General features: G+C 40.4%; 1 protein-coding gene across 2 annotated transcripts; it reads left to right on the plus strand.

Moving 5' to 3' along the window:
* The first annotated feature begins 2099 nt into the window (after positions 1-2099).
* On the plus strand, positions 2100-3563 carry LOC112190039 (serine carboxypeptidase-like 14). 2 transcript variants are annotated; one of them, XR_005806310.1, is made up of 2 exons: positions 2100-2656; positions 2743-3563. XR_005806310.1 is itself a non-coding variant. In XM_024329453.2 (2 exons), exons 1-2 carry the CDS (start codon positions 2328-2330, stop codon positions 2837-2839), a joined length of 435 nt encoding a protein of 144 aa, XP_024185221.1. In that variant the 5' UTR covers positions 2151-2327; the 3' UTR covers positions 2840-3563. The 2 variants fall into 2 exon arrangements, 1 of the variants encoding a protein (XP_024185221.1); XM_024329453.2 differs by having other exon boundaries at positions 2151-2656; positions 2734-3563.
* Positions 3564-13697: the final 10134 nt, after the last annotated feature.

Here is a 13697-nt window from a genome sequence, read left to right on the forward strand (position 1 = left end):
GATTGTTTACATGAGTTATATGATTTGTAATTTAATAAATCAACAGTTCATTCTTGTTTACTCATACGAGCTGTCAAAAGCTTACCGGGTTTGGTGTTGTTGCAATCCCGGTACACTATTCAAACTGTGTAGCGGGTACTATTACAGGTCAGGAGAATCAGGAAGGTGATTGAGCTGCGTAGAGTAGCTGCAAGTGTGTTATTCTGATTTTCCTTTGTGAGGTGTGTTATGCTTATTTAGAGCTTTACAATTTTACCTGTGAGAGTGAATTTGTATTAATAAACTTGAGATCTTCGAGATTTTATATTGGAGTGGTGAGTGGTGCGTTTGTTCTGAGAAAAAAATTCAGAACGTTTATTTGTTTAATTCGTTTAATTCATGTTTCGGATTTGAATTTATTATTCAAAATTCGGGGCGTGACAGAGACCATTTTGGGTGTGACCATGAGGAACAAGGTGTTCAACCTTAATCCCAATGGACATGCAATAGTCATCAAACGTTTTTGATGTAAAATCTCTAGCATTGTCAAGACGAATTGACTTAATGGGATGATCAGGGTAGTGAGCCCTTAATTTAATGATTTGTGCTAGGAGTTTAGCAAATGCAGTATTTCTTGTAGATAATAGCATGACCTATGACCATCGTGTCGATGCATCAACCAACACCATAAAATATCTAAATGGTCCGCAAGTTAGTTGAATAGGTCCACAAATATCACCTTGGATTCTTTGTAAGAATGGAATATTTTCCTTAGTGTCCTTTGCAGAGGATGGTCTCGATCCTAATTTTACTAAAAAGCAGGCTTTGCAAAACGAAATATGGGCTTTAGAAGTAATCAGGAAGTATCCGGTTGAGCCACGAAGTCACAATTGACTTTGGAAGTAGAAAAAGGAACCAAGGAGGTATTGGTGGCGTCAATACCACTTTTGGACCGCAGGGGGTAGGCGGCGCCAGCCCTACCTTGGATCGAAATTTGGTTCCGACTTCTTTTCGTTTTGAAAAATGGATGTCGGTGTGAAGTCTTTAATATACGGATCATCATATCACGACATGGGTGTCCCAAACGGTCATGCCAAAACCTATATGTGTCAGAATCCCATAAGCCATCTCTCATGACATGGTTGGATTCAATAATTTGAATAGTGGTTGCATACAACCCACTGGAGTAACACATAAGTTTCTCTAATACTTGTTTATGTCCGTAGTCATTAGAGGTGATGCAAAGGAACTCTTGTCCATTCTCACAATGTGTTTCCAAATGAAAACCATTGGCTCTTATATTTTTAAAACTCAATAGGGTTCTTCTAGCCCTAGGAGCATATAGAGCTTCGGTGACATTAATACTTGTGCCATTTGGCAACAAAAATTGAGCTGGTCCTCGACCATGAATGTCAGGACCCACCCCGGAATTACCCTTCTAACTCCTAGATGGACTTGCGGGGCCCACTTTTCGAGAAAATTCGACAGAACCTCCCCTAAAAATGGGCAACCCTAAACCTGCTGAAAACACTTCTCAATACTATAAATGCTATGCTTGAAGCCACCCTGCTTCCTAGCAACATTCCATAATTCTCCAAATATAAACATCGAACTCCACAACCTAAACATCTTATACAAATTACAACCCAGCAACTTAAATCATTCAACTTTCTCCCAAATTAAACCACTCTCTTTGTAATACCCCGAAAATCCAAATTATTTTCCGAGGACATTTTAGAATGATTTCGAGGTCATGGGAGATTGTACGAAGCTTGGAGAAGTGTGGAAGTAGTTCGATCGATTTTATTTCGAAATCGTACGTATTTAGGGATGTCTCAAAAATTGACTTTTTATACGTACCAAATTTGGGAAAACGTTCTTCATGAAAGTTGTAGAGCTCGTCGATACGATCACGTGCATATGCGGAACACAAAAATTGGAGCTCGTATGATTAAGTTACGATTATTTGAAAATCAGGATTCTTTTTAATTAAGAATCTTTTTGTTTCTTTTTCTTTCTTCTTTTTTTTCCTTTCTTTTTTTTTTCTTCTTCCTTCCTATTCTTTTCTATTCTTTTTCTCTGTTGAAGTTGGTGGTGTTGTTGTTGGTATACCGGTCAAAAAGAAAGGCCAACAAGGGCCTACTTTTACTTTAAAAAAAAATGGGAATCATTGTGCACCATTACCTTTGTCGTCCACTTCCAGTCCACATTTCACTCCCACTCTCTCTTCCGTCTTCATCCTCTTCAGTTCTGCCTCATTTGCAGAACCCAATCACATCCCAACTCTCTTTCCCCAAACCAAACAGAACGCAAAATCAAAAGGCAAAAGAGGAAAGGGAAGAGTAACGATGCGATCCAACGTGATCATTTACGTTAGATTCTGGCTGTGGCATGCTTTTATTCTACTGCTGCTTACTTCCAACTTTGCTCTTGCACAGTCTATCATCAAGAACTTACCAGCCTTCCAGGGTGACCTCCCTTTCAAGCTTGAAACTGGGTATGTGGGCGTGGGAGATTCAGAAGAGGTGCAACTGCTCTACTACTTTGTTGAGTCAGAAAGGAGTCCAGAAAATGATCCTCTGCTGATTTGGTTGACAGGAGGTCCTCGATGCTCTTCGTTTTATGGCCTCATCTACGAAGTTGGTAGCAAACATCATATTCTTAGATGCTCCTGCTGGTACTGTTTACTCCTACTCCACCACTTTCCACGGGTTAATCTCTAGTGACACCTTACATTCAACCCGTATTTTTAAGTTTCTCTAGAAGTGGCTTACGACTCATCAAAAGTTCCTTGCAAATCCACTCTATGTTGCTGGTGACGTTGACTACTGTAGCAGTTAACAAGGTGAGGAAGGACTGATGAGTGCCTTGAGGTGCAGTAGGTCATTGAGTTCATGACCTTGGCTAGAATTGGGATAGGGTAAGAATCCCATCCTTATAGATTATGAAATCAAGTTGGTTTTGGTGTTTGACTAATTAATTGTTGTTCTGTGGTGGGGATGAAGAGCTAAGTTTGGATGCAGGACCTTAGTCGGAGGCCATCACTGCACCAAAGGTTTCTGTAAGGGATATGGTAAGGGTTTGGACTTTGAATCCGTTAATGGTGAAACTGTGGTGGTTGTAAACGGTTGTTTGAATCGATGAATGAGTGTGGTTAAAATGTGAAATTATTTATACCGGTTTTGTGACTCGATTAAGTGTTGGTTTTGTGATTCACGGTTAAAAGTTGTAAAGTTGGGTAATAAGAGTAATCTAAGTGTGAGTTGGTGGTAATTATTAAGTCACCTAGAATTTTTACCCTTGTAGTGTAGGGTGGAAAGTAATTGGCTATTTAAGCGAGCATTTTGGAAGAAACTGGTAAATAAGAATTGTACTACTCTTGACAACTAAAGAGGGGTTGAATTGGGTGTAGAGAGGAAATTGATATTGAGTGGACTTTTGTTTAATTAATGATTATTGAAGATCAAACCATCGGTTTTACTTCAAATTTTAGTATGTTGAACGTAAGACAATTCCGTTGACATTGTGAAGTCACGGGCGAAGATCCGACCGTTGGATCTTCTTGATAATTTTGGAGGATGATCTTAAGGGTGATCTGTGAGGATCCGACCGTTGGATCATTGTATAAAGTTGATCTGACCGTTGGATCATAGTATAAATTTGATCTGACTGTTGGATCATAGTATAAATTTGATCTGACCGTTGGATCATTGTATAAAGTTGATCTGACCGTTAGTTCATTGTATAAATTAGATCCGACTGTTAGATCCTTGTTTATTTATTTTTTGAGTTATTGGCTAAGTTAAGATCGTATCTGATTAGGGATTGACGGTCTTCCGTGGTGAACGGTTTTGGCGTGTTTTGGGAGATTGAAGACGCAGCGGGATTAGAGGTGAGTAAACCTCACGTGGTTCATATTACGAACCAAGTACTTTTAATTTAATTTAATTGTCGTAATTGTGTGAAAAATATTTATGGAATAAATATTTGTTTTTAATCGTATGGACTTGATCAACTACGGTCCATAGGTAAGTAAAATGTTTTAATTATGCAAAATGAATTTCCTGATTTTCTTGTGTGTGATTTATAGTTGGTATTAGTGATTATCTCTGTGCGGATGATTACGTATATATATATTTACGTGGTTATATATATGGAATGGTGTGACATTGAGGTGGGTGTGGAATTATGATAATTTGGTTGAGATATGATATTGTATTGGAAATTACCATGATTGTTTATGATGATGTTAACCAATAAATGTGTGTGTTAATTATGTTGATCTTCTGAGTTGATTTGAGGGTAGAATTGTAGTGCTCTGAGGACTGGGAGTCCGAAGACCACCGGTTAGATAAGAACCGAGATGTAGTTGTAGTGCTCTGAGGACTGGGAGTCCGAAGACCGCCGGTTAGATAAGAACCGAGAGGTAGAATTGTAGTGCTCTGAGGACTGGGAGTCCGAAGACCGCCGGTAAAATAATAACCGAGATATTGTTGGATCCAAACGGTTGGGATGGACCAAAGTAGTGATATTGTGGATTTGAGGATTGTGGAAATGTATTCGTTGTGGATTTTCCGTGTTTTGGTTTGATGTTTCCTTACAGATGTTGTGATTGTTGATTTTTACTTGAGTTAAAATAAACGTGTTATAAAATCAACATTCCCTTCTTGTTTACTCACGAGCTGTCAAAGGCTTACCGGGTTTGGTGTTGTTGCAATCCCGGTACACTATTCAAATTGTATAGCGGGAAGTCTTGCAAATTAGGAGAATCAGGGCGGTGAATCGTGCGGGTTAGAGTAATTGTTGTAGTTTTACAGTGATTGTAATAGTGAAGTGTGTGATGCTCAATTGGAGCTTTACAATTTTACTTTGTATAAGTGAGTTGTAATATTTATTTTGAGATTCGAAATTTGAGTGACTTATGTTTTAGTTGTATATTCATGTCTCGGATTATGAATTTGTTATTCAAAATTCGGGGCGTGACACTCTTACACACATAATTATACAAATGTATAAATCCACTCTCTACAAGTATTCAGAGCAATCTTAGGAACACACTCGAAATATAGTACAATAAGTAGGTTAATCAATAACCTACTGAGAATGGATGACAAAGGTGGTACTAGCCTCCACTCCTATGCCGGTCAGCAACACTGTGATCTGGGCAATTGAAACCAAAGGGCCCAGGGGGAAAGTACATAAAATCGTTAGCGTGAGTGGACAAAATAAATAAGTATAAAGGAAGATAAATTTATATTTTCCCACAAATTTACAATATAAAGTCTCGATGCATGCAACGTTTATAAAACATATTTCTTTAAATTTATAACTCAAGCAATACATATCAGCCCCGCTGGATAAAAATAACTCGGACTAGCCCCGCTAATCAAATCATAAAAAAATATGGGGAAGAACTTTCACCATACGAAAGAAGGGAGCCTCACAGGCTCGGGTCGGAGTGTCCCACACTCTGGAGCATCCCATGCTCGGCTCTTACTCGCCTACGAACACATAGTAAGTAGGGAGGAGTACTAATAGGCTAGCTAGCAATATAATATATATATATATATATATATATATATATATATATAACGACCCAGGTATGGTGGTTAAAAACTGATAAATTCCAATAAATCCTTAAGGCTTCCCCATGTCCCACGTATAAAGAAAACAAGGGTACGATTCCCAACCGTTCTCGGAAATACGTATAAAGCCGTATAAATTAACAGTTTGTCCCACATGCTAAAGAAATAAATAAGTCATCAATGAGGCATTCCCAATGCTAAAATCGAAAATCAGTAAATAAACATGGAGATTTATTCCAACCAAACTCAATTTATAAATAAAGTCTCAAATCGACGAATATAAATATAATATAAATTGTATAAATCCGAAAATCATATCGAAAACCATTCGTCGAAAATTTATCATCAAGTATAAATTCTAATCCGAGCATAACAACTTCATAACCAAAACTCACAACTGGTATAATTCATAAATACTTCATGAGAATCATTATTTAAAAGTAAATCCATGAGATAATTCGCAATTATCTTTATATGCTCGGAAAATACGTTAATAAAATAGAACAAGCTTTAATAAATAAATGCATGCATCACTTATTTAAAACAAACGTCCACTCACAAAGTACGGCTAATCCTGCCGTCGATTCGAACCCTCCTCGAGGAAATCCTCCTCACGTCCTGTACAATATAACGTTCGTAACTTTAATTACAGGATGGAAAACTAAATTGGGATAATTAAAACCAACCCTAACATCAACTTTATTTGTCCAATATCTCCCAATCTTCTTCAATAATATTATTCCTTTAATGTATGGCTCAAAGGCCAAACCGAGGAAATCCGATGGATGGATTCCTCGTAATTCGATTAACAATTTCACCATTCTTTGAACAAACACCAATATTCATATTCAATTCGCCTCCAAATCCATTTCCAAGCTACGATTATTAAACTAGACGTATAATCGATCAATTATAGTAACAACTAGTCAAAATTCCGGCCAAAACAACAACTCATGCGCCGGTGCCAACCTCCACCTCCGGCCACCAAATTTCAGGTACATCATCTACTCAACACACTGATTCAACTTCATAACTACAACAATTCCAAATAACAACTAAAAACAGTCGAAATCGATCAATGAACAAAACCCAGAAAAATCAAGAACCCTAACTTCGATCCGGCCTCTACACTTCAAATCATGATACAAGGCCATAGGGGAAATGATCAGTGATGAAAACCGAACCTTCGACGGCGAAATGGGGATCGGAGGTGGCCGGAATCGCCGGAAATCGGCAAAATCTTCAAACTGCAGCCGGAGGGGATTTTGCTTTGATCCGTGGTTTTCCGGTCAAATTGTCCAAAACCCAGGTTACTAGGGTGAACGGAGGGAGGAGGCGCTCCTCTGATGACCGGTGGCACGCCGGTTGGTGGCCGGAATCGCCGGAAATCGAAGGGAGAAGGAAAATGGCCGAACCGGAGAAGAGAGAGCTCGGGGGAGAGGAGAGAGAAAGAGGAAGGGTGGGTTTCCGGAAATGGAAACCTACCCTGGGTAACTTTCTGTTTTAATCAAAAATTACCATGAACAGTAACTTCACATTTTTGGCCATAACTCTCGCATACTAAGTCCGATTTTTACGCACCACATATGCACGCGCTCGGTTTAACGTCCCCTACAACTTTCATGAAGAACATTTCCTCAAATTTTGACCCAAACAAAAAGTCAACTTTTAGGGCCACTAAAATATCCATAAAGGTTAAACATTGAAAATATTTAACAATTACCGTCCAAAAGAAAGTAAATCGTTAATTCTAGGTTCGAGACGTAACAATCTTCCCCCCTTAAAAAAAATTTCGACCTCGAAATTACATACCTGCTAGCCAAATAGGTGAGGATACTGCTTTCTCATTTGCTCTTCTGGTTCCCAAGTAGCTTCCTCTACCATGTGATTACTCCAAAGCACCTTGACCAAGGGTATTGTTTTGTTTCTGAGTATCTGCTCCCTCCTATCAAGTATTTGAACCGGTTGTTCTTCATATGTCAAATTTTCTCTCAACCGGATAGGTTTCTCTTGGAGAACATGAGAGGAATCAGCAATATACTTGCGAAGCATAGAGACATGAAACACATCATGTACTCTAGATAGTCTCGGAGGTAGTGCTAAACGATAAGCAACTGCACCAATCCGCTCCGTGATCTCATATGGTCCGATATATAGAGGGCTAAGTTTCCCTCGTTTCCCAAATCTTATTATACCCTTCCAAGGAGACAGCTTCAAGAATACCCAGTCACCTACTTGAAACTCCAAATCTTTCCTTCTGTTATCAGCATAACTCTTCTGTCTACTCTGAGCCGTTTTAAGTTTCTCCTTGATTAGGTTGACCTTTTCAGTCGTAACTCGTACCAATTCTGGACCAATAAGTTTCCTCTCTCCTGCCTCATTCCAACATAGAGGGGTACGACACTGTTTACCATAAAGGGCTTCATAAGGAGCCATGCCAATGCTGGAGTGATAACTGTTATTATAAGCAAACTCTATCAATGCGACATGATTATCCCAATTCCCCTTGAATTGTAAAACACAAGCTCTCAACATGTCTTCCAGTGTTTGAATGGTCCTTTCCGTCTGTCCATCTGTTTGCGGATGAAATGCAGTGCTAAACTGAGACTGAGTGCCCAAAGCCTCCATCAATTCACGCCAAAACTTTGAAGTGAAGCGAGGATCACGATCAGAAGTAATAGAAACGGGTGTGCCGTGAAGTCTCACTATCTCATTCATGTATAGCTTTGCATATTTACCCATTTTATAAGTCTTGCTGACAGGTAGGAAATGTGCGGACTTAGTAAGTCGGTCCACAATTACCCAAATGCTATCATGACCATTACGACTACGTGGTAACCCTGATACAAAGTCCATAGTAATGTGCTCCCACTTCCACTCTGGTATCGGTAATGGCTGTAATAAACCTGAGGGCTTTTGTCTTTCTGCCTTCACTTGTTGACACACTAGACATCTTCTTACATAATCTGCAATTTCCCTCTTCATGTTAGACCACCAGTAGTATTCTTTAAGAGTCCAGTACATTTTGGTTCCACCAGGATGCATGGCATAAGGAGAACTATGAGCCTCTTCTAGTATCTCCTGTTTAAGATCATCCAGTTTAGGTACGCAAATTCTATTCCCAAACATCAAAGCTCCATCCCCTCTAACAATGAAGTCTTCTCTAGCTCCATTCTCCACTGCCTCTCTTACTTCTTGTAGAGCTTCATCATGCAGCTGTGCCTCTCGTACTTTGTCAATAAGGATTGGCCTCACATGGAAACTGGCTATTAAGGCTGCAAATTCATCAGTCCCTTCCAAACTAACTCCTATAGCTCGCAATTCATAAAGAAGTGGAACCAGGACTGTTCTCAATTGTGACAGGGAAGGGGAGGGCAACAGGGAAGGATATGTCTTCCTACTAAGAGCGTCAGCCACCACATTGGCCCTTCCCGGATGATACTCAATCATGCAATCATAATCCTTAATCAACTCCAACCATCTTCTTTGCCTCAGATTAATCTCTTTTTGTGTGAGCAAATATTGAAGACTCTTATGATCCGTAAAGATTTGACACCGAGCTCCATATAAATAATGTCTCCAAAGTTTAAGTGCAAGTACTACCGCAGCTAATTCAAGGTCATGTGTCGGGTAATTCAACTCATGCGGCTTCAATTGTCTAGAGGCGTAAGCAATCACATTTCCACGTTGCATCAGAACACAACCCAAGCCTTGCCTCGAGGCGTCACTATATACCACATACTCCCCACTATCATCAGGCAAAGCTAGGACCGGAGCACTAGTTAAACGCCCCTTGAGTTCTTGAAAACTTTGCTCACACTCTTCTGACCAAACAAACTTCACACCCTTTCTAGTCAACCTAGTAAGAGGAGTTGCAATCTTTGAGAAATCTTGCACGAATCTCCGGTAATAACCTGCCAAACCCAAGAAGCTGCGTATCTCTGTCACTGTGGTAGGTCTTTCCCAATTTAGCACCGCCACTACCTTCTGAGGGTCCACACTAATACCTTCTGCAGAAACAACATGACCCAAGAATCCAATACTATTTAGCCAAAATTCACATTTATTGAACTTTGCATATAACTGGGCCTCCCTCAAAGTTCGTAATACAATTCTTAGATGCTTGGCATGTTGACTATCGTCCTTTGAATACACTAACATATCATCAATGAACACAATCACAAAACGATCAAGGTAAGGACGGAACACTCTATTTATGAGGTCCATAAAAGCTGCAGGGGCATTAGTCAATCCAAACGGCATTACTCTGAATTCATAGTGCCTATAACGTGATCGAAATATAGTCTTGGGTACATCAGACTCCCTTATCCTCAACTGATGATAACCCGATCTCAAATCGATTTTGGAAAAGACCTTGGCTCCCCTCAACTGATCAAATAGGTCGTCAATACGAGGCAAAGGGTATTTATTCTTCACAGTAACCCTATTTAACTTCCGATAATCAATACACAGCCGTAAAGAGCCATCCTTCTTCTTAACAAATAAAACCGGGGCACCCCAAGGAGACACACTAGATTGGATGAACCCCTTATCCACTAGTTCTTGCAACTGAATCTTCAACTCTTTTAATTCAGCTGGGGCCATTCGATATGGTGCCAAAGATATGGGTGTGGTGCCAGGGAGCAAATCAATAGTAAAATCTATCTCCCTAGCAGGAGGTAAACCAGGTAATTCGTCAGGAAATACATCTGGAAATTTCCTAACCACTGGTATCTCTCTAATACTCAACTCTTCCCTGTTAGTGTCCACCACATGTGCCAAATAAGCCTGACTTCCCTTATTCAACAGCTTCTCCGCGGTCAAAGCGGAAATCATACAAGAAGCTAGAACATTACGATCTCCCTGAAAGGTAATCATTGGCTTCCCTGGACTTTGAAAGACCACAATCTTACGAAAGCAATCAATATTGGCCCGAGGAGTCACCAAAAACTCCATCCCCAAGATTACATCAAATTCAACAAGATCTAATGGAATTAAATCAACTTCCAAATTAACACCCTCAATCAAAACATCACAACCTCTAAAAACCCATTCTATCTTAAGCGATGCTCCCGCAGGTAATAATACATTCCATTCACCAATAAGGAGCGATGATGGCACATTCGCAAAACATGCAAATCTACTTGACATAAAAGAATGCGAAGCACTAGGATCAATTAAAGTATAAGCAGGCTGACCAAAAACAGACAACGTACCAATAATAACATCTGGTGAGTCGTGGCCCTCCTGCTGCGTCATAGCATGCAACCTAGCCTGAGTGGTGGGACGTCCTCTCTGACCCCTACCCCGCTGCGGGCTGCCACGGGCTGCTGAACTGATATGGGTACCGCTAGTAGAAGCCACGGTACCACTAGTAGATGTACCGGCAGAAGACTGACCTGCGGTCTGAAAAGGAGTAAATGCAGCTTTCTGGGTCAATAGAGGGCAATCCCTCCTAAAGTGGCCCTGATGTCCACACTCAAAGCACCCGACTGGCTGGTATTGCCCAAACGGGGCTGGCTGTCTAGCTGGAGCCCTGTGCTGACCACCAAAACCAACTCTGCTCTGCCCAAACTGGCGTCCACTAAACTGCCCCCGAGGGAATCTCCTGATACGCCCCCCGCGTCTAAAATGAGATCCAGCACCAAACCCACTGCTCTGTCCGCTGCCTGCTGAAGATCCTGACCCAGAGGTAGAAGCAGCCTTCTTGGGTGGGCCCTGACTGGGGCCACCCAACTCTCGAGGTCGGACACCAGACATATACATAGTCTCAAGTCGTAGAGCAGCATTAACTACCTCAGCATAATCACTAAATGGCACTCCTGTCAGCTGCTCACAATACTTACCCCCCAAACCATTAACAAACCTATAGATCCGCTCCCTCTCAGTGCTAACCAGATCAGGCACAAACTGGGCTAGCTGGGTGAACAGCTGCTCAAACTCTGTCACGGTCATATCCCCTTTCTGTAGATGCAAGAACTCATATTTCATCCTATCACGGATAGCTGTGCCATAATATCTATCAGTAAAGTGTTCTTTGAACTGTTCCCAAGTGATTGGGCCATCAATCTCTAAATCCCTGCTCATATAAGCCCACCAATCATAAGCCACACCATCCAGAAAATCCACCGCTAAGCCCACTTTTCGATCCTCTGGGCAATGGATTTGAGTGAAGACCCTCTCCATTTTATTCAACCAATTCTGGGCATCCATAGCATCAGGATCATGAGAGAAGCTATAAGCTCCATGCCTCTTCGCTCGCTCCATGGTAAAGTCAGTTCTGGAGCACGGAAGCGCTGCAGTCAACTGCTGCACAAAACGTCCCAACGCTTCAGCTATTCCTCCAGGAGTATGCTCATCTCCTGGAATGGGAGGGGTCTCCCCACGAATCCGGCATCTAGGAGGCATAGCACCTGAGATTGAGAGAGAATTAGATGACTCACAACAAAGATACTAAGACAACTACCTTATACACTTGAAGAACACACTAGCATCGAAGAGCACACGATGGGGATCCGCCGCGGTCGGGCCATCACTCGGAAGATACTAGATGTCCTCAAATGTATAAAGTAGTATAAATGACAGGAAACGAGAAACCTAATGCTCTGATACCAACTGTCAGGACCCACCCCGGAATTACCCTTCTAACTCCTAGATGGACCTGCGGGACCCACTTTTCGAGAAAATTCGACATAACCTCCCCTAAAAATGGGCAACCCTAAACCTGCTGAAAACACTTCTCAATACTATAAATGCTATGCTTGAAGCCACCCTGCTTCCTAGCAACATTCCATAATTCTCCAAATATAAACATCGAACTCCACAAACCTTATACAAATTACAACCCAGCAACTCAAATCATTCAACTTTCTCCCAAATTAAACCACTCTCTTACACACATAATTATACAAATGTATAAATCCACTCTCTACAAGTATTCAGAGCAATCTAAGGAACACACTCGAAATATAGTACAATAAGTAGGTTAATCAATAACCTACTGAGAATGGATGACAAAGGTGGTACTAGCCTCCACTCCTATGCCGGTCAGCAACACTGTGATCTGGGCAATTGAAACCAAAGGGCCCAGGGGGAAAGTACATAAAAACGTTAGCGTGAGTGGACAAAATAAATAAGTATAAAGGAAGATAAATTTATATTTTCCCACAAATTTACAATATAAAGTCTCGATGCATGCAACGTTTATAAAACATATTTCTTTAAATTTATAACTCAAGCAATACATATCAGCCCAGCTGGATAAAAATAACTCGGACTAGCCCCGCTAATCAAATCATAAAAAAATATGGGGAAGAACTTTCACCATACGAAAGAAGGGAGCCTCATAGGCTCGGGTCGGAGTGTCCCACACTCTGGAGAATCCCATGCTCGGCTCTTACTCGCCTACGAACACATAGTAAGTAGGGAGGAGTACTAATAGGCTAGCTAGCAATATAATATATATATATATATATATATATATATAACGACCCAGGTATGGTGGTTAAAAACAGATAAATTCCAATAAATCCTTAAGGCTTCCCCATGTCCCACGTATAAAGAAAACACGGTTACGATTCCCAACCGTATTCGAAAATACATATAAAGCCGTATAAATTAACAGTGTGTCCCACACGCTAAAGAAATAAATAAGTCATCAATGAGGCATTCCCAATGCCAAAATCGAAAATCAGTAAATAAACATGGAGATTTATTCCAACCAAACTCAATTTATAAATAAAGTCTCAAATCGACGAATATAAATATAATATAAATTGTACAAATCCGAAAATCATATCGAAAACCATTCGTCGAAAATTTATCATCAAGTATAAATTCGAATCCGAGCATAACAACTTCATAACCAAAACTCACAACCGGTATAATTCATAAATACTTCATGAGAATCATTATTTAAAAGTAAATCCACGAGATAATTCGTAATTATCTTTATATGCTCGGAAAATACGTTAATAAAATAGAACAAGCTTTAATAAATAAATGCATGCATCACTTATTTAAAACAAACGTCCACTCACAAAGTACGGCTAAGCCTGCCGTCGATTCGAACCCTCCTCGAGGAAATCCTCCTCACAAAGTACAATATAACGTTCGTAACTTTAATTACTGGAT

The sequence above is a fragment of the Rosa chinensis genome, chromosome 2, assembly GCF_002994745.2.
Source record: "Rosa chinensis cultivar Old Blush chromosome 2, RchiOBHm-V2, whole genome shotgun sequence".
Taxonomy (NCBI): Eukaryota; Viridiplantae; Streptophyta; class Magnoliopsida; order Rosales; family Rosaceae; genus Rosa; species Rosa chinensis.

Coding starts and splice junctions, on each gene's coding strand:
- LOC112190039 (XM_024329453.2), top strand. CDS start 2,328: ATGCGATCCAACGTGATCATTTACGTTAGATTCTGGCTGTGGCATGCT. Junction 2,657..2,733: donor ATTCTTAGATGCTCCTGCTG/GTACTGTTTACT, acceptor CGTATTTTTAAG/TTTCTCTAGAAGTGGCTTAC.